Source organism: Rattus norvegicus, chromosome 7 (assembly GCF_021556685.1).
Source record: "Rattus norvegicus strain SHRSP/BbbUtx chromosome 7, alternate assembly SHRSP_T2T, whole genome shotgun sequence".
NCBI lineage: Eukaryota > Metazoa > Chordata > Mammalia > Rodentia > Muridae > Rattus > Rattus norvegicus.
In genome coordinates, this window is record NC_141540.1 from 32,492,688 (window position 1) to 32,517,054 (window position 24,367).

Sequence of the window (24,367 nt, forward strand, 5' to 3'; positions counted from 1 at the left end):
GCTGTAGCTGTCTTCAGACACCCCAGAAGAGGGCATCGGATCCCATTACAGATGGTTGTGAGCCACCATGTGGCCGCTGGGAATTGAACTCAGGTCCTCTGGCCGAGCAGTCAGTGCTCTTAACCTCTGAGCCATCTCTCCAGTCCTCCCTAAGAGGTTTTATGTGGTACAAACTTCACGGAGAGGAAATCGTTTCTTCTCTTGATAGTCTGTGAGCACTGAGCAACACTTGAGAAGAGATCAGGGCGATGGCTCTGTGGGTAAAAGTGTTCGTCACCAAGCCTAAGTGAGACCCAAGTTTGACCCCAGAGACGCACATGGACAATGGTGCAAAGTGTGCTAGGGTACGCACGCACGCACTTAAAAAGAAACACTTGAGAAGTTGAAAAGATCCGAGAAAATGACAGGAACCTCAGGCCAGCAGCAACTGCTTGACTCCCATTTCCAAAACCAAAAGCAAGTTTGGGGTAGGGGGCTGGCGAGATGACTCAGAGGGTAAGAGTCCTTGCTGCTTTTGAAGAAGACCAGAGTTCAACAGTCAGGCATCTTATAACTGCCCATAACTCTAGTCACAGCTGATTCAATGCTTGCCCCTTTCTGGCCTCCAGGGGCACTGGCACACATGTGTGCATACATATCAAAAAGCCATATACACAAATAAGAATCTAAAATTTTCAAAACAGCTTTTGGAGAGAGAGAGTTCTTTGCTGATGTATTTTACTTTTACCTTATGGTTAATGTTTTATTGAGTTCGCAATAACCCAGAGTGTAAAATTAGTTCATTTAGAAAACACATCCTCTGAGGACTTTTTTAATTTGCTAGACTCCATGCTTTGTGATTGAGGATACACAAAGGGAGCACCGTGCTCCTGAAAACAAGGTTGTGGTGTTCAAGTTAACCTCATTTGTCTAGGAGAAGCCACTAGGTCCTGTTTGACCCCATGCCCTATTTGTTTAGGAGAAGCTCCGTGGGAGGAACAAACACACGAGGCTGGGAGAGAGGAAGGTTGGTTATTTACCAAAAAGAACAGTAGGGAGAGTTAGGTCATAGGATGGGATCTTTACTTGATTGGCTGATTTTTGTGGCGATAGCCACATCAACTCACAAAAGATAGAGACAGCCCCATCTCACTAGAGATAGCCTTGGGGTTCAAAGGTGAGTACTTTTCAGAAACGTTAACCTGGTGTGGAGGTCACCTGAGTCCCAGCCCTTGAAGAACAAAGGCAGGAAAATAGGATTCAGCACGAGCTTTTAGATACACTGCAAGTCTGGCCAGCCCGGACTGTGGGAGACCCTGTTTAAAACCAGAAAAGAACCACTACACATAGAAGATAAGATTCTAGATTGTAGGTGGAGGAAAAAAAGGTTTGATTGTTAACTCTTTGAGATGGATAAGGAAAAAGAATTGAGGAGAGGAGCTGGTTTCTCGCCTCAGAGGCTTGGGAATTTTAATCGCTAATAAAGCTAGAGACGATAAATGGGAGTTTGGTTTCGGAATATGTAGTCTGGAGTACCTGAGGGATATCTACATGAAGGCTAGAGCTAGGCGGCTGGGAAAAATGGAGGTGCCCTTAGAAGTTGGGAGTTCACTGCGGAGTGAACATCGTCACGCAGAGAATACCAAGAAAGGAGAAGGGGAAGATGACCTGGACAGACCATCGGACACTGGCAATCTTCACTCACAGTTTTAGGAGTGCACCGAAAAGCTGGACTCTACAGGCAAAGCGGAAGTGGGCATCCAAATTCATAGAAATCTGAAATGCCCCCTACTGGTTCTTATCTTGAATACTTTTGTTTCCAACTGGTGCCCACTTGAACGTGGAATGCTATAGTGTTAGGAATTAAGACCAGTCAGTCTAAGTAGGTCACTAGGGGTGGGCCTTCGAAGGTTATGCTCCCTTACCCCTCCCGACCCCCACCCCCACCCCCAGTATCCAATGTGCTTTCTGCTTCCTGGTTTGGTGCTGTGGGAAAGCTTCTGCCTCACATTCCTGACCACCACGGCAGGCTCTGAAATCTCTAGGGTGAAGAAACGTCCCTTCCTCTGAATTGTTCTTGTCGGGCATTTTGGTCAATTGACCCTAAAGAAAATGTCTCTGAACGGGTGGAATCACACACTTGTGATTCCAAAGTTCCAGAAGCTGAGGCAAAAGGATCGCTATAAATGAAGTTCAGAGCTAGCCTGGACTACAGGGCTAGCCTGGGCTACAGTCTTTCTTTACCAACTAATCAGTCAATAAAATCAATAAATGAAAAACAAATTCTCGGGGGTTGGGGGTTTGGCTCAGTGGTAGAGCGCTTGCCTAGCAAGCGCAAGGCCCTGGGTTCGGTCCCCAGCTCCAAAAAAAAAAAGAAAAACAAATTCTCTGACCTATGCTTTCTAACCACTCTCCCCATCCAGTGGGGCACTGCCCATTACCTGAAGGAAGAGAGGCTACCTAGAGAAAGGGGAATTGAACAGACAGGCCTTGTTGGGCTCCCCTCCTAGTCTAGAAGCAATCATGTCCGTGTGATTAAGTCTATGAAATCCCAAAAAGATCGGGGGTCAGAGAGTTTCTGGATAGCTGAACATGCTCAGAGTCTTAAGAATTGGTACACCTGAAGAGGGCATTTTTATCCTTTTCTTTTCGGCAGTGGAGGTTTCAAACTTAGAACTTGCACATGATTGGCAAGCACTCTATTCCTTTGACCGCGGTTTTCTGAGATACCAGGTCTCAGTCCGGCCAGGGTATTTGTGATCCTCTCTGCCTCTGCTCCCTGAGAGCAAAGATTATACAGACATGAACCACCATGCCTGGTTCCTTAGTTTACATCTCTGTTATGATAAACACCGCGATGAAAAGTATTGTGGGAGAGAGACAGGATGATTCACTTTACAGCTCATAGTCAGTTAGCCACGGAAGTGACAGCAAGAACTCAAGCTAGGGGTTGGGGATTTAGCTCAGTGGTAGAGCACTTGCCTAGCAAGCGCAAGGCCCTGGGTTCGGTCCCCAGCTCCGGAAAAAAAAAAAAAAAAAAAAAAAAGAACTCAAGCTAGGAACCTGGAGGAACACGAATTTTTGGCTTGCTGCCTATGACTCTCATTCAGCTTGCTTGCTTTTGCGAGATGGGCCCATCGGCTCAGCGTGCTACTGCCCAGAGTGTTCGGAGCCCTCCCAGGTCCACTATTAATCAAGAAAACGTCTTGTACACATGCTCACAAGCCAAACCGATGGAGGTATTTTCTCAGTCGAGGCCCCTCTTCCCAGGTGACTATAGCCTATGTCTGGTAGACAAAAGTGAACGGGCACACTTGGCCAATTTCTAGCCTTTGTAACAGTCGCTCTAATAAAGCAGCAATGTAAGAAAGTTATTTCCTGCCTTGTGCCAACTGCTCAAGCACCTGGTGAGACAGGGGTTGCAGGGACGGCGTGAGGGTAGAGGGGAAAACGGGGTATTGTTGGTTGAGGCAAGTTCTGATTGTATAGACCAGAACGGCCTTCTGTGTTGTGCCAGGAATCGATTGATGGCTTTCTGCTCCAAATTTGTACGTCTGAGAAAACCAGCCGCGTGTAAATGGAGATCGCCTCTGTTTTGGGTGTGGTATTAAGCTTGGCCAGTAGGGGGCAGCAGAGGAGTATTACAGGAACAGGCTGTGGCTTCCTCGGGAATCCCGTATTGGTATGCAAGTATGTGAGAACGAGGTGATCTGCCCCAGCCACGTATGCCCAGAAAACAGTCTTATCACGCCCTTGCCATCTTGGTGCGAGTTTGCTGACCTCTCTCTGCCGTCCTTCCCCCGATGGAGACACAGACATAGGGTGCCCCAGGTTTGACACCTGAAGCAGCAACACCTCCCTCCACTCTCGGTGAGAAGCATCTTGCTGAGATGTCATGAAAATCGGTGCTTAGCAGGGAAATCTAAACTTTTGAGAAGGCGTGTAAGAAACAGTGCGGCAGGCCTAGGGCTCTTTCAACTTGGCTCTAGGAAACAAAAGTACTTAAACTAAGTATCAACTTTGAGGAACACAGTCAAGAACATCAGAACAAACCAACAATGAGACGAATGGAGATTACAAAGATAAAAGCACGAAGCATTGAAATAGAATGCCTGAGAAAAAGAGGTGGGCCGGCAGAGCGTCCCTGAAATCCCAGTTGGAAGGGCGGATTAAGAGTTCAAGGTTTGCTTGGCTACATTGGGAGTTAGAACCCACTTGGGGTTACTTGAGACACTGTTTCTGTTGGTTTGAGGAGATGCCAACAGTTTCGACATCCTCCACACCCCCACTTCCCAGTTTCTCCCCTCCCCTACCCCAACCCCCCCCCCCCCGTCCCCCAGCCCAAACAAACAAATAAAAACAAACAAACAAAAGAAAACAATCATTTCCAAACCAATCAACAAAACAAACAAAAACGTTGGAGGAGAAGTAGGATAAATTGAAGAATACACAAATGAAACAAAGAAGAAAACTGACGGGTTTCATTTTAATTTTCTTTTGTTTATTGTCAGGATCTCACTATGAAGACCAGACTGCCATTGAACTCATAACCTTCTTGCCTCAACGTCCTAAATGCTTTACAGGCGTGCACTTTGATATACATTGCAACTGAGATTTCTGAATGGTGGTAATTTCCTATACAAAAACAAACAACAAAAAATGACCCAGGTAGACCCAAACAATTCTCCAAGTGATTTGACCCGAAAACTTAGTCAATTCTCTAGAACATTCCAGTTCCTTTTTTTAAAAATAAACAATGTCAATTCAAATAATCAAAACCATAATTACACCAACCTTGCACTTTTTTTACTAGTACAAAGAAAAGCCACACAAGACCTAATTTCTTCACATAAAACATGTGGAGGCCCGGAACAGACAGCTTCTTTGCAGAGACTTTTTCTTTTTTTAAGCTTTGAATGTTGGTTTTCATTAATTATGAGTGAAGGAGAGAATCAAAACTGATTTTTGTTTGTTGTTTTTTGGGTGTTTTTTTTTGTTGTTGTTTTGCTTTGTTTTTTGGGGGGGTTGTTTTGTTTTGTTTTGTTTTGTTTGAGACAGGGTTTCTCTGTGTAGCCCTGGCTGTCTCAAAACTCACTCTGAAGACCAGGCTGGCCTTGAACTCAAAGATCTGCCTGCCTCTTCCTTCTGAGCACTCAAGATTAAAGGCATGCATCACCACCACTGCTTGACTAAAAGTAATTAAAAAAAAAAAGGTTATAATTCCTGAAGCAAAATTCTTATTTTCAGACTGGAGTGATGGTTCAGCAGTTAAGAGCATTGATTGCTCTTCCAGAGGTCCAGAGTTCAATTCCCAGTAACCACATGGTGGCTCACAACCATATGTAGTTGGAACTGATGCCCTCTTCTGCTGTGTCTGAAGAGACTGAACGTGTACTCATATACATGAAATAAAATCTTTTAAACAAAAAACCAAAAAGATTCTTATTTTTGCCCGAGTTTTGAGTACATTGAGAAAGCAGGTGTAGAGAATATGAGGGTGTGGACGCTTGTTTTGTTCTGATAACATTAATTGGAGAATGTTGTTTTACATTTTCGGACAGATAGGCACCCTATTTCATCTCTGAGTCAAACAAACTTCACAGCCTCGGCCGGTGGCCATGTATTCTGATGACTAACCAAGTGGCTTAGATGTCTATAGTAGATCAGTATGCAGGGCATGCAGATAAATGTGCAAATAATAAATAGTGTACGTCCCCCAAATGTCATGGGATGTGTTCTTAGATGTATGCTGCTTTCCTCTTAAGATTTGCTTTATTTTTCTGAAATTCAGATTTAACTTGGTACTCTGTATCTGGCAACTCTGTGCCATTGGTCTCATTTTACTGCCTCAGAACTTCCCCCAAGATATTTTGGATTTTTGTTAACATTCTTCATTGCCTTTAAGAGAAAGTTCTTTAGATATCTGCCTGCTTCTGCTTCCTTAGTGCTGTGATACACACACACACACACACACACACACACACACACACACATACACACACACACACACAGAGTGAATGAGTAAAGTTGAGTTTCAGAATATTCACCCAAAAGGTCTCTCGAATAATAATATGATGGTATGTAAGGGGGGTCAGGGTGGAGTTCCCTACGGCATCTTCTTTAAGTGCCCTGTATCATTGATTTCCTAGTTAAGTACAGAAAAGATACTTTGTTGGTAATGTTTGCTTTGTCCTTTTCTTTTTGGTGCTGGGAGTGAACGAAGGTCTTCCTCCATGTTAGGCAAACACTCTATTACCGAGTTACTTCCCTGTCCAGATAAACTTGTGTGTAGAAAATATTCATGGCATTCTAAGTTGCAGTTCCCAGACAGAAAAGCACAAAGAGATTCCACAAAGCCCCAAATCACAAAGCTTTGCGAATGTGGAGAGACACAATTGTTGCAGACCAGAGCCAAATTATCTTGGGATACTTCTGGTTCTTTTGAAAGACACTCTCATCTCTCTGTCTGCGCTAATAGCTTGGTGGCTATACTATTCAGTTGTATTTGAGGGTCCCTGAAATGGTTCAGCAGGTTAAGGTGCGTCCAAACCTGACTACCTGAGTTCAATTCCCTGAACCCACAGCATGGAAGGACAGAAATGACTGACACTCATCCTACACATACACAGGAGTGCCCATGCATACACAAACAGACGCAAATAAGTAAATATAGAAAGAAAAAAGTAATAGATGTTCTTAGCAGTTCATCCATCAAAAACTAAGGCATCAGATAGAATCTAAACCCGTTAGTTTACTTTGCTTTGCCACAGTCAGTCTACCTGTGACCTCAAAAATGTATTAGGTAAGTGCCTTGATTAGTGACTTTTGTTTTTCCAAAACTAATTATACCATTATACCTCGGGTAGGAACGTCTAGAGTAGATTATGCCATTTGGGGCAAGCCGAATGTGCATTCCCTAGCCACGATCTTTCAAATTTTCTTTCAAAGATAAACTTGAGACCGGTGCTGTGTTTTCGGACCCAGCAGGATTGCCCATCTGCATAATTCAGGGGACAGCCTGGGTTGGTTACTTGTTGATTGGGTGGGTCCCACGGGGCAGAGGGCAGAGGGCCGGGCTCGCAGCGCACGCGCAGATGGGAGGGCGCGCGCCTGCCCTTGCCCCTCCGCCCTCCAGGTGGCGCTGGCGACCCGCTGCCGCCTCTCCGAGGCCAACCCCGGGCGGCGCCGGGCGCCTTGCGGGCCGCGGGTCCGCCTCCGCCGCGCCGAGGGCGTGGGCTCCGGGCTCCCGGAAGCGGCGGCCGCGGCGTGGAGCCCAGCGGGCTGTCGGTCGCTGGAGCGACAATGCGCGGCAGCCGGGGACTGTGAGCTAAGCGCGGCGGCGCGGCCGGGCGCCCCTGAATGGCGGCTCGCTGAGGCGGTGGCGCGGCGCGGGCTCCTCCCGGCGTGGGGTGGCGGGGCCGGGGTGATGCTGCTTAAGCTCCTGCAGAGACAGACCTATACCTGCCTATCCCACAGGTATGGGCTCTACGTCTGCTTCGTGGGCGTCGTGGTCACCATCGTCTCGGCTTTCCAGTTCGGAGAGGTAAGTAGCGGAGCCCGAGCCCCGGGAGTCGCGTGCGCAGCCCTCCCGGACCGAGACCCGCAGTGCCCGCACCCCGAATCTCCCTCCTGCCTCCCCATCCTCCTTGCAGCCTGGGAACCAGCACACGGCCCACCCAGGCGCGATGAGCGCGCATCCTCTCCCCGGCTCGCCTGAGCAGCTGGACTGGACGTCCGGGCCTCCCATGCTTAGCGTGCGGATGGGTCCCCTTCCTTCTCCAGGGTGTCCCCAAGAGTCCTCCGGTCATTTGATTTTGGCTCTCAGGCCTTGCGCTGGTGAAACTCTCTCCTAGGGTTTGTGTTTTTCTGTAGCGATCCTTCATTCCGTGGCCTCCTTCGGATCCAATCCTGCGGTGCCACCCTACTAATCTTTCACCTTTGACAAAATACCGTGCCTTAATGTTTCTTCTGGATCTCAGACTTTGTCCTAGAGGCACGCGCGGTTTTGCATGTGAATTTTGCGCGGTTTTGCATATGGATTTTGCAGAGTGAAAGGGGGATTTTTTTTATTAACTTTTTTCCCATTTCATAATTGCTCTGCTGCTTTACTGCCGCAGCATGTCGGCGGCCGGAGGCCTTGCTAGTGAGAATGCACACGCTGATGGGAAGCACCAAGTGCTTATCTTAGAGGAACTTAGAGTAGGGACCTTGTCAGGTGACTAGGACTGCCTGCCGGATCTTGGACTCCAGCCCCGGACCTCTTGAGAGCCAGCACCGACCCTTGCGTCACGGGCTATGCTTATACATTTTAGATCAAGTCGCTGGCCCTTCTTGGACTGAGAACTGCGCTTAATTAATGTTGAGTAAAGCAGTTTGGTTAGACTGTAAACTCTTCAAAGGGCGCAGGCAACCGGTTTGGGGGGTGTGAAACACCAGGTTAAATGAATTTTATGCTCCTTTGGAGACATACCTTGTTACTACTCTTAAATTTCAGTTATTTGATTCTTGGTAGTCCGATAACAGTATAATCTATCTTAAGTGTGCAGAGGGGTATGAGCAGGTCAGCAATGCATGGGCACAAGTGGGGCGGCCATTCAACAAAATACTGCCCCTAGAGACAGGAAGAAAACGTGTGCTTTCAAAGATTTTGGAATTGTCTCCCTGTTTTATTTATTTGCTTGTGTTTTAGTAAGAGGTTTAAAGGGTTTTATAATTAACAGAGCGCTCTTATAAAACAGCACAGTACACATGTGTGTGCTCTGTGGAGGAGGTGGTAACAGTTTAAATATAAATGCTGTAACTCTAGCCCGAGCCCAGTGCCAGGCACTGCCAGTGTGTACATTCTAAGATCTGTTTAGTGTTTAGCATCTGGCTGAACGATATGGCCTGTTTCTAAGTGTGATTTTAGTGGTTCTAGGGACTAGAAAAATAATTTTGCTGGTGAGAATGAGAACCTTGTCCAAGCGTGGAGTATTTTAATATCCCACTACCTCCTGGTCAGTCTTTGTTCATGTCTTGTAACTTGATATGTTTATGCACAGTTAGTGCCTTACTGCTTGTGGATGACTCTTGATTTTAAGAGAGAGCCTCACTAAGTTGCCCAGACTTGCAACTGAACTTGAAGTTCAGTCTTTCTTTCACAGCCCTTCTGAGTGCTAGGGTTCCTGGTGCATTTTTTTTTTTTAAGATTTATTTATTTATATGAGTACACTGTAGCTGACTTCAGACACACAAGAAAAGGGCGTCAGATCTCATTACAGATGGTTGTGAGCCACCATGTGGTTGCTGGGATTTGAACTCAGGACCTCTGGAAGAGCATTCAGTGCTCTTAACCACTGAGCCATCTCTCCAGCCCCCGGTGTATGTTTTTAACCTGGTTCATTTTAAGTGAGCTGTTTACTAACCACGGTGTAAAATAAATCTATTACAGCCTTGAAGAGTTTGAGACAGGGTCTCACCACGTAGCCCAGGTTTGGCTGGAATCCCCTATGTAGACCAGGCTGGCCTTCCACTCAGATCCATCTGCCTCTGCTTCCAGAGTACTAGGATTCAAAGTGTTATGCCAGGAGGCCTGGCTTGTAGGCACAGATCGTAAAGTTTAGATTAAATGAGAGAAAGAAGAATAAAGAGTGTCCCCAGGTAGCAGGAGAGGTGGTGGCAGCTAGCCTGTGGTGGGGGGAGGGCTGGGGAGAGCTATCTGGATGTGACTGATGGCTCCAGTAATACTAACCATGCTAATAACGAACACATAGTCCTCACTAGGTATTCTCTTAACTGCTTTACGCACCCTTTTAGTCGTCACAGTATCATGTGATGTGGACAGTAATATTCTACTCACCTCACAGGTAATGCAGCTTAGGTGTTTGTACAAGTTAACACAGCTAATTCACAGCAGAGATGAGCTTCAAACTGAGACAACTGGCTTTGATGCCATCGTCATAATAACACCTCTTTTAAAGATTTATCTATCTATTTTTTTTTGCACACCAGTGTTTTGCCTGTATGTATATGTGTGAGTAAGAGTGTCAGATCCCCTGGTACTGGAGTTACAGACATTTGTGAGTAGCCATGTTGGTGCTGGGAATTGAACCCAGGTCCTCTGGAAGAGCGGCCAGTGCCCCTAACCACTGAGCTATCTCCCCAGCGCCTAATAATTCATCTATTTTATGTTATGTGCATGCATGTGGGTGCGCATGTGCCGTTTGTGCTTGTGCTTCTCTCTCTGCATCTTGTGGTCCCCAGGAATCAAACTCAGGTTAGGCAGCAGGTCTCGTCATCCTCAGAGCCATCCCCTTTACCAACACCCCCTTTCCTTCCCCTGCTGAGGACTGAACCTGAGACCTGGTGCATCCCAGGAAAGAGCTTCACTCTTCACCCCAGCTCCTGGTGGTTTCTCCAGGCTTTGCTTATCATATCTGGGAAGAAATCTGACCCCTCTCAGCTTCCTCTTCTTCAAAATAAAGGCAAGGCTGTTTTCTTATCAGGGTTGCTGGTGGAAATTAGTCAGAGGAAGCACAGATTGATATAGCATATAGCAAACCATTGTTAAGCTGTAATAGGTGATGTTATTACCATCGATTGTTTTGTCTCAGTCAGTCTTCACGCTGATATTTCCTTGAACCAGGACTTTGACTATGTAGGTAGCACCCGATGTAGGTAAGGACTGTAAATGCTCTTAACTCTTTTGAGCCATCTCTCCAGTCTCTGGTCAAGTTCTCTTCCCCCAACCCCGTGTGTGTGTGTGTGTGTGTGTGTGTGTGTGTGTGTGTGTGTGTGTGTGTGTTTGAGACAAGGTCACTTGTACCCTAGGCTAGCCTCCAATTCCATATGTGCTTGAGGATGACCTTGAAATTTTTTGACCCTTCTGCTTCAACCTCCCTAATGCTAGGATTATAGTTGTTATAATATATAGGATTCTAATTTTGTGGTTGAATTATTAAAGTTTAAGACACCTATGCCTAGTACTGGGGAATCTAATCCCAGGCTCTCTGCATGTTAGGTAAGCACTGTACTACTAGTCCCTGGCCTAGGTTGTTGCTTTTTAAGAAGCCGTTTGAACACTTGTCCAAATTTTGAGGAAAAATGGAATCAAGGGTGGGGATCTACTAAACAATTTGTTTTCCTTTCCAAGTCAGGACAAGTACTTTCTAGAAGACTCCTGGGAATTCTGATATAATAGGAATACAGTTGAACCCAAAGGTGACAGTCTAGCGTGAGCCCTCGAAGTGGAGATATTGGTCTGAGTGAAATAAGGACATGATAGCTCCAAGATGTGGTTGAAAAGAAGGTTTTTTTTTAAATTAATTATTTTATTTCTTTGCATTTCAAATATTGTCCCCCTTCCCCGTCTCACTGAAAAGAAGGTTTTTATTATGAGTATGAGGGAGAGAACAGCCAGAGGCATCTGGAAGCTTCTAGAGCAAGGAGAAAAAAAGGAGGCTGAACCTGGCCATGGGGTGGGGTGGGGGGGTGGAGTGAGAAATGAGGGGGCGGGGTTTGAGAGAAGAGATTAGAGGAGAGGAGGGCGAGGTAGGAGGGGAGGAGTGATGAAGGGGAGAGGAGAGGAAACACCAAGAGAGAGCAGGGGGAGAGCACATGGTTGAAATGGCAGGCTTTTATAAGGAGGAGAGGCTGGGAACAGGAAACCCTTGAGCTGGAGAAGTTTAGGGGAGGGAGTGGAATGGGAAGAGTTATGGGAGCCTTGGACTCTTAGAACAGGTACTTGTGCTGCTGAAAGACCCTGGAGCCCGTGTGCGCCTTGGTATGCTAATAGGCATCACACTTAATGTTCGTTTGTTCCCCAAGCTTCCTTTAACCCTGACTGCTCTCCTCTGCCTCCTTAGTGCCTTGGGGTGAGGGCAGCTGGGAAAGGGAAGAACCTTGTCTATTGTAAGTCACGTGAGTCTGGGAGCCTGGGTTTCTTATATCGAGCACTAAACGGTGTCCTGAAGAATCCTTTACAGACTCCTTCATAAATGTTTGATTCTGCTTTGTATGGTATAATATGTCTGTAATATTAGCACTCAGGGGACAGGCAAGAGAGTTGAGCATTAGAGATTAGCCTGGGCTACACAGTAAGACCCTGACTCAAGGGAAGAAGAAACTTCCGGCTTTAACATTAGTATTTGTTCTGCCTTATTATAGCTGCTCTCTCATGTCTTTAAAGCATACGTTAGAGAGGAAAATGTATTGCAGGCCCATGGTCATTTATTTACAAGTCCACACACCCTTCCCTGAAACTTCCATAACTGTTACATTATCTTAACATTAAGTCCCTGTACTCTCTATAGTGAATATGTCTATGCCTCGAGAAAAATACTTACTATAAATAGATTCCTGTCAGTTAGCTCAGGGTTTTACCACAAACGAGTTCAAGGCAGGTCAGGAAGGCTGCCAAGTGAGGAACCATAACGAGACCGGTGTGTAGAGATCTTTCGGTGTGTGGGAAAAGGGTGGTAAATCCCAGGGACATGAGAATTTGTTTATGTGTGCCTTCCCCTGTATTGAACACACCACTTTCTTATGTAAACTGCGTGTGGAAACAAAATTAACTCACGGAAGAAAGTTGGTCGTAGGCCAGGTTAAAGGCTGGTCTGTGTGAGTTTCCCCCTTCCCTCCCTCCCTTCTCTTTTCGCTCGCCTGTTTATGATGATGCTGGATGAATGAAGTACTCTTTTTCAGCGATAAAGGATTGGTTGGAAACGGGATCCAGGGAGTTACCTTACTGACCAGTTTCTTAGCTGGCTCAATTTCTGGAAAGAAATGTGTTACTTTGTATTCGATTAGTTTCCTGATTTAACTGTTTTTGTGTGTTCTTGGTCAGAGGCAAAAAAAAAAAAAAAAAAAAAAAAAAAAAAGGTGGCAGAGATTCCATAAACAGTAAGGCAGAGATTCTGTCTGAGGGGACATTCCATTCCCTGGCCTGCACAGTGCCCAATCTGAGTTACTTCCTAGCCAATCCTGTGGTGGCTGCCTCTTTTTTAGGTTTTATTAAAACAGAATTATTTTGCTAGGCATGGTGGTGTATGCCTTTAATACCAGCACGTGGGAGACAGAGGCAGATGGATCTTTTGAGTTTGAGGCCAGCCTGGTCTGTGCGTATAATTAATTGGGCTATGTAGAGTGAGGCCCAGTCTTACAGTAATCAACAACAAAATGGTTTTGAAATCACCAGCCAACATATTCAAGGCGCCTCCCATTTTAATATAAAAAAATGGACATTATCGGACACTTCACTTAAGAAACCTAGACTGTGGTTGGGAGTTGGAACTCACGTAAAGGCTGAAGGAGATCCTCTGGTTTACACATACGCATGTATGCACACGCATGTGTACACCAGTAAAACAAAAATAAAAAGATATATGAACTACAGTATCGGTGGAATTTGTGCTTTGGAGAAAATGCTAGAGATCACATAGAACTTTTAAAAAATATAAATTTTGGGGGATGCTATCAGACTCTAGTTAATTAGAAAAGCAGAAACCTTGTCTCAGTCACTGCTCTACTCCCAGTGAATGAAAATTGGTTATTAACTTAAAGGTGCCCAGTTCTGCGATGCAGTGGGTAGAGGGATGAACTAATAGCGATTTGTAATTGGTGTCCTTTTATCCTCAGTGCCAATGAAGGTAAGTTTTCTACTCCAGTAGAATACTTTGTATTTTTTTAAACATAACGTCACTGTAACTTGTTTGTTCTGTTGTTCTGAAATTCATTTTTGTCCTAAGGAGATTTTCCTAGAACCCGGAGACCTGCATGTTGTTAGAATGCACACAGTAGGGCAGACGGTACCGTCGGGACTTAGCTCAGCCTAGGGGAGATGAGGCCACCGCAGACATGAGCACTGTGTAAGAGTGGAAGGGAAAAGGGATTTCAATATGTGGATAGGTAGGGCCACAATAACAGATTAGTTTACGGGAAGAAAATCACTGGTTGAAGCATTTTAGAGGGACCTTATCGACCTTTGCTGGAGATGCAAGGTTGGAGGGTGGCTTCATAAAGGAGTAGGCGTGTAGACAGAGAAAAGGAAAGAGTGCTTTGGAAAGTATTTCGAGTAGCTGAGCGGATGCTTGGTCTTGTAGAAAAGTGTTTCCTTTTGCATGTCGAAATCACTGGTCACTGGAAATGGCCCCTGTCACCATCAGTAACACAGGGTTGCAAGTGACAGATCCCATCTAGCTCAGGCCCTGATTAGGAAAAAAGGGAGCTTATTAGCTGGTGTAACCGGACTTGGTAAAGCTCTGGCAGGGTTGGATCAAGGTGCTTGAATGTGGGGAATTTCTCCTTGTCCTGTTCTTCACCTCCCTCAGGCAGCCTACCCCAGATGGGTGTGGCCTCCAGTTTCCGAGACTTTCTCAAAGAGTAGACCACACTTGGAGCTGCCTGCCTGCCTTGCCCTGAGGGGCAGAGTGCCCCTGTCACACCTTTGCTACCACCTGAATCCTCTGCTGAGCCTTGGGGATGGGCAGGCCTGGAAGTCACAGCTGAACCACCAGATCTGTGAGGGCTGCCCCTGAGAGTAATTAACCAGATTGTTATCAAAGAACTGGCCAGAGCAACAGATGTCCAAGATACCAGGTTCTGTTCAAAGCCATTTCCTTTCCTTGGCCTTCGCATTATGCCGGTGATAACTGTTTGCCCTTTATCTTGTCGATGTGATCATGTCTGTTTCCATGGGAAGTCTTGTGAAATGTACATTCTTGTCTGGGCATGTTACCCTGGGATTTTGCTAAATACAACTCCAGGGTACTTCATAAGCCTTCCAGCAGTGATTCAGTGTGTGACATATCTACATATTCCCTAGTTGCGTTTCGTCAGATTTTGAGATCTAATCTTTTTATTAATGAGTTTTAGCATGTTGCGAAAGCAAAACAATGGTCTCTGACAGATAGTTTGTGTCTGAAGCAGTCCCCAGCCCCCTTACCCCTTTTCACTGCTCCTTTTAGTCTTTAAATTCGAGGATTCACAAGACTATTTCTTTACGTACTTCCCACTCCCCTCCAGTGGCAGACGGACATGTTTATCATGGGTGTTCTTTTCGCCCTGAGCCCTAACAGTGTCAGGAGAAAGAAAGCAGCAGTCTGGTGTTCCGCCAGTGTCCCAGAGCTCCCCCAGAAGTGGAGGGAGAACTTCCCTGAGACCTAAGCAATTCCTTCCCGGGCATTGTTACCTGTTGTGTCATAGTATGGTGCCTGAAAACACCCAGACATTTGTACTACCTAGCAGTGAAGTTCCTTTATGAGGAACACAGAGGACGGGCCATTAACTGTGCTTGGGCCCAAGATGTGTGGTGCTCCTTGGTGACAAAAACATCTCTGTTGGTCTGGACATGGTGGTATACACCATTAATTCCAACTATGGGGAGCCGGAATAGGCAGATCTTTGTGCTTTCCAGGCCAGTCGCACACTTTGCAGTCACATCAGATTACAAAACTGTGACTTCTGTGTCAGAGTGGCCAGTTTCAGAGAGGAACAGATTCCAAAGCCTAAGCCTCCTGTCACTAGGCCTGCAACAGACAGCAAACCCAAAAACTAAGGAGGAAATGGGTCTGTGGGCCTGCCCCTTTCCTCGCTCAGTGCCTCTGTTTTCCACTGGGAGCCTGCAGAAAGCAGCAAGAAACAAGGGCAGGAAGTCCTTCCCATGTAACCCCATCCGAGGTGTCCACTGAGGTGACCACCTCAGGTTTGGCAAGTGTCAACGTTTCTTCTCTACTGAAGACCTTCAAAGAGTATTGAGACCACTTCTTACCACCATGCTTGGGGCTGTCACTTGGTGACACTGGTGACAAGTGTCACTTGGTCATCCCTGGTGAGACCGAATGTCACTTTCATTTAGATGGGCTGCTTTTTCCTTCTGTAGTCTCTAAAGCTTTTCATCTTGCCTCTGTCTCTGTGGGGGTGGAGCTGGGTCCTGGCCTCTGTCTTGTGTGTGACCCGCTTCCGGTACGTGGCATACCTATTTTTGGTTCCAGCTAGGGAGTGTGCCCTGATTCCAGGCCATTGACTACCACCTTCCCGTGAGAACAGTTAGCTGACACTTCTCGGGTGTGAGGCAGGGCTGGCATGTTCCGGCATCATGAACTATTGTGAGCTATACCGGCGATCCCGCTGAGTGTTTGCCCTGGGCTTGGGGAGATGGCGACCATTTCTGTCGTAGTCCTTGTTACGGAATGACAGTCGCTTCTGCAGAGCTTCCTAGCCTCAGGTCGTCTATGCCATGATAGGGGTGAGCTCCCACTCTGTAGGAAACTCTGCTTTTTGGTCAGTTACTTACTCGGCCCTGAATGTGGTTTCTTGCATTTGGTACCTTAGAAGAAACACGTGTTTTTAGGTTTATGGCGGCCTCTCAGTTGCAGCTACCACGAAGTTGATCTGGCATGCTCGGGAGATAAAACCTAACTTCCCATTCTGTACCCAGCAACCTGGGCTCAGAGATGATGTCTCTAACCTTAAATTTCTGCTGTCCCCACAGAATGCCAGGCTCGATCAGTCAGTCAGGAAATACTTAACCAGGCTCCCCGGGGCAAAGTAATCAAGAAGGAGACTTGGTTCCTGCTGACAAGGAGCTTGTGCGGTGAGGCATTGAAGGCACTTTATCACAGTGCTGCAAATGTGAGGGTGTGTGGGAGAGAGGCAGTGAGGACTGACCTGTACGGTGGCCTGCCAGGACCGTTACCCTGATACTGTGTAAACTCAACAGGAGACCAGATCGCACAGAGGACAGAGGAGGGCAGGGCCGACCCGGGCACTCACTTTTAATTTGTGGCGATATTTCCCCAGGGGATGTTAAACAGCATCTGGAGACATTTTAGATTGTCCTAGCTGGGCATGGAGCGAAATATTGAGGCTGGCTTTCACGTGTAGAAGCCAGGGATTCTGTTAACGTATGGGACAATCCCCCACAGTAAAGAACGATCCAGGCCCGACGGCTGGTCTGATATTGAGAAACTACCGTTTCCCAACCAAAGAAGCAGAGGAAAGGCCTTGACGTTGGGAGAACCATCAAAAAGGGCAGATGAACGAGTCAGTGAGGAAAGGCGCCTGCCTGCCACCAAGTCTGGTGACCCGAGTGCGAGTCCCAGGACCCATGGGAGAAGGCGAGATCAGATTCCTAGATTCCCACAAGTTGTTCTCTGCCCTCTACATGCATTGCTGGAGAACTCACACACCTCTGCCGTACACAAAACAGGCAAGTGAGAAGATAGATGAGGAGTGTGTGTGTGTGTGTGTGTGTGTGTGTGTGTGTAGACCCTTGTGACTGGAAAGAAGGCTAGTATAAGGGTGACTGGTATAGTTGTAGTCACCTCTCCCCCTGCACTGGGGATTTTGGGAGTACCATTAGGGTGGCTAGGTACTGGCATCTAATACCTGAGACCCAGGAGTACAGCTAAGTGATAATAACCCAATCCTTGTAACAGAAAACAAAACAAGCAAAACAAAACAAAAAGCCTGTGAGGGCCCCTCACCAGTGGTACAAGGTTTGAGAGATCCTGAGAGAGATTGTGAGAGACTGTGGGCCTGGTCATCTGCAGGAGTCATGGTGAAGGAGACCGGTGACAGGGCGTGGAGAAGCGGGTAAGACAGGAACACTCAGGAGGCCCAGTCATCTGCATCCTTGCCAGCTACTCCACTAACACCTCCCTCAACAACAGTAAACAAATTAGGCAGCTGGCACTCCCAGTCCCTAACGGTAGGTGTTCCGTGAGCATCTGTTGAAGGAATACTGTGGGCATCGAAACTTACTTTTGCTCACTGACTGCTGGCTGTTCTTATGTCAACTTGACACAAGCTAGAGTCATCTGAGAGGAGAGAGCCTTAATCAAAAAAAAAAAAAAAAGTCTCCATAAGCTAGTAGGACATTTTATTAATTAGTGATCAATGTGGGAGGGCACCGCCCATTGTGGGTGATACCATCCCTGGGCTGGTGGTCCTGGGTTCTATCAGAAAGCAGGGTGAGCAAGCCAGGGGAAGCAAGCCAGTAAGCAGCATCCTCCATGGCCTCTGCATCAGCTCCTACCTTCAGGTTCCTGCCTTATTTGAGTTCCCGTCCTGACTTCCTTTGATGATGAACAGACATGGAAGTGTAAGTGGAGTGCACTCCTTTCTCCCCAAGTCGCTTTTGGTCATGGTGTTTTGTCACAAGCAGTAGTAACTCTACTAAGACACCGATGGTGACTAGGCCTAGTGATGACAGGTGGACTAAATGAGGTGTCAGATGTCTACAAGGCACCCTGCAAAACGCCCGGTGGAGAGCATCCAATAAACACTAATTAAGTGCCATATGTCCTCTCTGGGGAGCTCTTCTAGCTGCGTAGCTCATGCCGGCAGAAGTGGGAGACCCACTCTGTCAGCTGATGCCTGTCAAGTGTCCCCCTAGAGACAGCAGAGAAGCTCACAAGGACTCCCTGGGTGTGCTGTATCATGTTACTGGGATAGCAGAGGGGCAAGCACTTTATTAATAATGGCTTGCACTTTTATAATCACTGTGTAGATGTCCTCTCTAGTTCCTTCTAGAAAGCAACAAGCCCGTGTTGTTGTGGACAATGTGTAGTCACAGCGTGCCACTTTAAATCGTTCCAGTCTCGGGACAGTTCGTTCCAGTCTTGTGATGCAGACGGCAGTATCTTCAGCGGGCGATTAGTCAGCCTGTGGTTGATTCATCCACACAGCACATTAAGCAAGAAGAAAGGATCTCAGAGACATCCTACAGACCAAGTGTCACTCAAACAGAGGGCACGGCTTTCTGCAATGAGACGGGAAGCTGTTATGGCCCGCTTTTAAGTTGATGTCTAAGTTTGTTTCTTTCTATGGGTTCTGGTTAATCCTCTCTCCTTGACGTGCCTGTTTATCCTTTATTAATAGATGTACCCGTTTTATGTGTATGCGTTCTTGCCTTCAAGTATGTAAGCCATCCTGTGCATATCTAATGCCCTTGGAGGTCAGAAGAAGACATCAGATTGCCTGGAACTGGAGTTACAGATGGTTGTGAGCCCACATGCGGGTGCTGGGAATTGAACCCAGTCCGCTGGTAGCACAGCCAAGTGCTCTAAGCCACAGATCCATCTCTCCTGCCCCTTACCATGGCTGCCTTTCTTTCCTTTATGTCCATTTCTCCTTTATTTCTATTGGATAAAGATTCTTCACCAAAATTTCAGAAGTTGTCTGCAGGGCAGATTTACAGAGGTGTTTATTGAGGTCAGGTTCTCGGCTAGGTCTCCTTCTGTATTTGAGGAACTCACAGTCCAACGGTGGTAAAGAGAGGTCGAATCAGTTCAAAAGATGCTGACCGTGGTGACCGTAGTCAGAATGAAGAAAACAGGACATAGAGAAGAAAACTAGAAATGACGCAAGAGTCAGAGGACCGGCGGGAGGAGGGCTGCTCTGGTGCCTCACAGAGCTGTGAACAGAATGCCCCTTTGTCTCTGTAGAGCAGCTTAGACGAAGGTTTGATAGCCACACGATACCAGCCAGGCACAGAGTGACTTAACACCCGCACGAGGGGATGTTGGAAGTGGAAGTGGTAGCCCGAGGTTGTCTGTATGAAGTGGGTGATTACTGATCACCGTGGGAATCTCACATTGGCCACGGGGAGGGAATGACTTCTGGTTAAGGAGGAGGTCCATGGCGCCATCATTTGTCTACTTCTAGGCCGCCATAATTTCAGTGAGGAGTAACACTGCCGTTGACTAACCACCAGGGTCTGAACCTAGTGTGTACTTGAGTCCCTAACTTACTTCCCAGCATAGAACACAGAACACCCTGAGAATGTCAAAATACCTGGCACGATGGGACCCTGGCAGCACCCTGTTCACGGTGATCAGCACCACGGTGATCAGCAGCCACCCACTTCATACAGACAACCTCATGCCACTATTTCCACTTACAACATCCTCTCATGCGGGTATAAATCACTTTGTGCCTGGCTTGTATTGTGTGGCTATCAAACCTTTAGAAACTACAGTTGAAGCCGGGCAGAAATTCGTGCCTTTAATCCCAGCACTCAGAAGGCAGGTGGATCTCTGATTTCAAGGCCAACCTTGTCTACAGGGCACTTCCAGAACAGCCAAGGCTACTGTCTCAGTCAGGGTTTCTATTCCTGCACAAACATCATGACCAAGAAGCAAGTTGGGGAGGAAAGGGTTTATTCAGCTTACACTTCCACAATGCTGAAGTCAGGACAGGAACTCAAGCAGGTCAGGAAGCAGGAGCTGATGCAGAGGCCATGGAGGGATGTTACTTACTGGCTTGCTTCCCCTGCCTTGCTCAGCTTGCTCTCTCATAGAACCCAAGACCACCAGCCCAGACACAGCACCACCCACAATGGGCTGGGTCCTCCCACCTTGATCACTACTTGAGAAAATGCCTTACAGCTGGGTCTCATGGAGGCATTTCCTAAAGGGAGGCTCCTTTCTCTGTGATAACTCCAGCTTGTGTCAAATTGATGCACAAAACCAGCCAGTACAGCTACCTAAAGAAACCCTGTCTTGAGCCCCACTCTCCTCACACAGGGCACTGGTCTGAATATGGCATAATATCATTAGGACTCAGTTTATCATTACGTTTTCTTCTTTCTTTCTTTTATTTTTTTGCTTTTTTTGTTTGTTTGTTTTTTAGACCAGTAGCATTTGTTAATACTAAGTCCCAGGTACCGTAAGTCTCTGGGCTATCTGTCTAGTCTCTGGTTGTAGGTCATCCAAGTGGTGTTGGGTATGGGTTCCATCTCAGACTGGGTTTAAGTCAGGTCAGTTATTGGTTGGTGATTCTCACAAGCTTTGTGCCACCATCGCCCTAGCATCTCATGCAGGCAGGACACCATTGCAGATCCAAGGGTTGTGGCTGGCTTGGTCTTTGTGTCTCATTTGGTAACATGCACTGTACCCTCCTATACCAAAGACACTAGAACAGTGGTTCTCAACCTTCCTAACGCTGCAATGGTTCCTAATAGGGTTCCTTATGTTGTGGCGGCCCAGACTATAAAGTTATTTTATTGCTACTCCATAACTAATTTTGCTACTGTTATGAATCATAATATAAATATCTGATAGGCAGGATATCTGATATTTGAACCCCAAAGAGGTCACAGCCTACAGGTTGAGAACGGTCGGTCGCACTGGAACCTAGGGGTAAAGGTTCCATGTAGGCACAAGCTTAATTTCTCCATGTTCAGGGAGTTGTGTAGGTGCTGTCCGCAGCAGTGAAGCCTTGCTGTCAGTGTGTGGGGAGTAGCCTACAGTCTTGGCCACAGCTGGGGTTGTTTAAGGATTCCCATGGGACCCCCTTGGCCAACAACTCAGTTAGATGTAACCCAGTCTTCCTACTGGAAGCTACGTTTGGTGACAAGAGATGGCCAACTAGGACCCTGTCTCCCTCAGTATTTGGCAATTTCACTGAGATTGCTTTCATGTATGTATATATTTTAGGAAGCTTCTACTGTATTAAGGTTCCATACTACCCGGCAGATGACCCTTAATTTTAGCTGTCTTTCCCTGTATTTCCTCCCTCAACCCCCCTTTTCCTCCTGCTCCTCATTTAGCCTCCCATTCCAACCCACCCATCCATCCATAACTATCTATTCTACATAGGAGTTTCCTCCACTCCCTTAATCTATACCTACCTCTGTGGTTCTATAGACTGTCTAGCTTGGCTATCATTGACTTAACAACACACATGTATAAAGTATTACATACCAGGTTTGTCTTTCTGGGTCTGAGTTACCTCAAAATGATTTTCTTCTAGTTTTGTTTTTTCATGGTGTCATTGTTTCTTTAAACAGCTGAGTAGTGCTCCATTGTGTAAATGAACCACGTCTTCTTTATCCATTCTTCCGTTGAGGGACATCTAGGTAGTTTCCAGTTTGTGGCAATGAATATAGTTGAACGGGTATCTGACAGGATGAAGCATTCTTTGGTTATAGGCCCGGGAGTGGGAGGGCTGGGTCTTGAGGTAGATCGATGGCCATCTTTCTGAGGAACTGATTCCCAGAGTGGCTGTACAAGTCTGTACTCCCCCAGCAATGGATGAGTGTTCCTTCCTCTTACTCCACATTCTCCACAGCCTGGGCTGTCACTTGTGTTATTGACCTGGGCCATTCTGACAGGAAGATAAAATCTGAAAGCAATTTTGATTTGCATTTCTCTGATGGCTAAGGATGTGGAACAATTTGTTTCTCAGCCATGTGATTTTCCTCTCTTGAGACATCTGTTTAGATCTGTACCCTGTTTTTAATTGGGTTGTTTTGTTTTATGTCTAGTTTCTTGAGTTTTTTTTTAAATATATTTTGGATTAGCCCTCTTATCAGACGTGTCATTGGTTTTTTTGTTTTGTTTTGTTTTGTTTTTTAATGTTTTTCTATTCTGTAGGCTGCTGCTTTGTCCAAATAATGGAGTCCTTTGCCGTGCAGAATCTCAGTTTCACAGGGTTGTTTCAGGATATTTGAGCCTGTTTATCCTTAGGCTGTGGCTCAGCCCATAGCATACACCTTTAATCTTTCTGGTTGGAATACAGACATACCCTTAGCACCCACCTTTAATCCCAAACAATGAAGGTAAAGTTAGTTTGTAGAAGGAAGCACCCGTGTGTGAAAGTGAAGTCTAATTGAGAGGCAGACCAAGTGACAAAGTCAGAAAGAAATTTGACAGAATAGGATATGCCTAACTCAGGAGAAGAGAGAGGAAAGGGAAGCTCCTTAAGGGAGAGACAGACAGTACAGGAGAGGAGAGGAGAGTACAGCCTAGTAAAACAGTAGAGCTCCTGGTGACAGGGCAGTACAGTTGAGAGGGAGAGTGGAGTAGCACAGAGAGGGAGAAGGAGGCGGTTTTACCGAGAGAGTTTCACAGAGAGATTGAAGAGAGATCAAGCTAGACACAGGTAAAGATAGAATGAGAAGGAGCCAGAAGATTAGCTTGCTAGAGTTAGTTTGAGGCCAAGCAGAGCAGTTCAGGAGAGGTCTTGAGAGAGAAGCCAGATTGAATAAATCAGCTGGGAGAGGAGTTTGAGCAGAATAACTGAGTTGAACCAGCCAGCCAGAGTTCAGAAAGAAGAAGAAAGGGTGAAGTTTTTCAGCACAAGTCTCAGAGGCTGAAGACATTTTACACCTAGATTAGATTGTGCAAGCACTAGAAGCTTCCAGGACTAGGCCTAGGTTAGCAGATGGAGGCAGTAAGCCTCCAGACAGCAGTTACTACAGGAGAGTAAAGGTTACTTTTACATGGTGTCCCATTTATTAATTGTTGATCTTAATGCCTGTGCTAACAGTGCTCCATTTAAGAAAGTCTTATCCTGTGTCAATGTATTCGTGGCTGTTTCTACCTTCTGTCATGTTTAGTGTATCTGGTTTTATGGTTAAAGTCTGATCCATATGGAGTTGATTTGTGCAGGGTGATAAGCCTATTTGTATTTTTGTACATGCAGACATCAAGCTTAATCAGCACCATTTGTTGACGATGTCTTTTTCCAGTGTGTATCCTTGGCATTTTTTTTTTTTCTAAATCAGAAATCAGGTGTTGGTAGATGTGTGGATTTATTTCTGGATTTTTAGAAGTCTGTGTTTTTAAATTTATTTATTTTATGTATGTAAGTACACTGTAGCTGTCTTCAGACACATCAGAAGAGGACGTCAGATCCCATTACAGAGGGTTGTGAGCCACCATGCAGTTGCTGGGAATTGAACTCAGGACCTCTGGAAGAACAGTCAGTGCTCTTAACCATTGAGCCATCTCTCCAGTCCATATTTCTGGATCTTTAATTGCATTGATCATCGTGTCTGCATTTGTGTCCGCACCATGCTGGTTTACTACTGTAGCTTTGTAGGACGATACTTTGTAAAGGTCTGGGAGACAGCCAGTGTCTTCAAGCCCTGGATTGTTAGCCTGGGCAGGTGCTGCGTCACCAAGTGCTATACATCTCTACGCCGTGGGATATTTTAAACGTCACTTGGTCTATTTTATTTTCTCATAATGTCAAACTAAATTTTATTATCTGAAACTAAGAAATATACCATAATTTAGGCATGCTGGGTTTCTGGTTGTAGGAAAAGCCCTAGCTATGATATGTAGAGTTCACGTGTTCCTCCAGCTGCACAGGGAAATCTGCCACATTCGCCATAGTTTAAAAAAAAAAAAATCCGCATCGATGTGCTTTTGCAAAGAGTGCTGTGTGCCCCATGTTCGAGCCTGCTGTTTTGCCTCTTTAAGTTCTAGTTCTTACCTCACCACAACCCTGTGCAAATGGATCCAACGTAGAAAGTTCTGGAGAGAAACTTGGGAATGGTGAGCAGTTCCATGATTCCACCCTCGTCCATCCATAAGCCTTGTTTGAAAGTGTTCGTTGATGTTTGTGCTAGGCTTTGCGCAAGGATCTAGAATTAAAAGTGTCAGATCGAGTTCTTACCTTG

The 24,367-nt window shown here is 46.2% G+C and overlaps 1 protein-coding gene across 5 annotated transcripts in view; it reads left to right on the top strand.

Moving 5' to 3' along the window:
• The first annotated feature begins 7,210 nt into the window (after window positions 1–7,210).
• Gnptab (N-acetylglucosamine-1-phosphate transferase subunits alpha and beta) overlaps window positions 7,211–24,367 on the top strand; it is a 66,845-nt gene continuing 49,688 nt past the window's right edge. For 4 of the 5 annotated variants that reach the window (XR_015624180.1, XR_015624179.1, XM_087557824.1 and 1 more), the window contains exon 1: window positions 7,211–7,522. Coding sequence is in view for 2 of the 5 variants with exons in the window: in XM_087557823.1 (XP_087413949.1) it covers window positions 7,406–7,522 (117 nt within the window). In the remaining 3 variants the exon portion in view is untranslated. The remainder of the gene's footprint in view (window positions 7,523–24,367) is intronic. The other variant, NM_001427158.1, reaches the window with a different exon arrangement.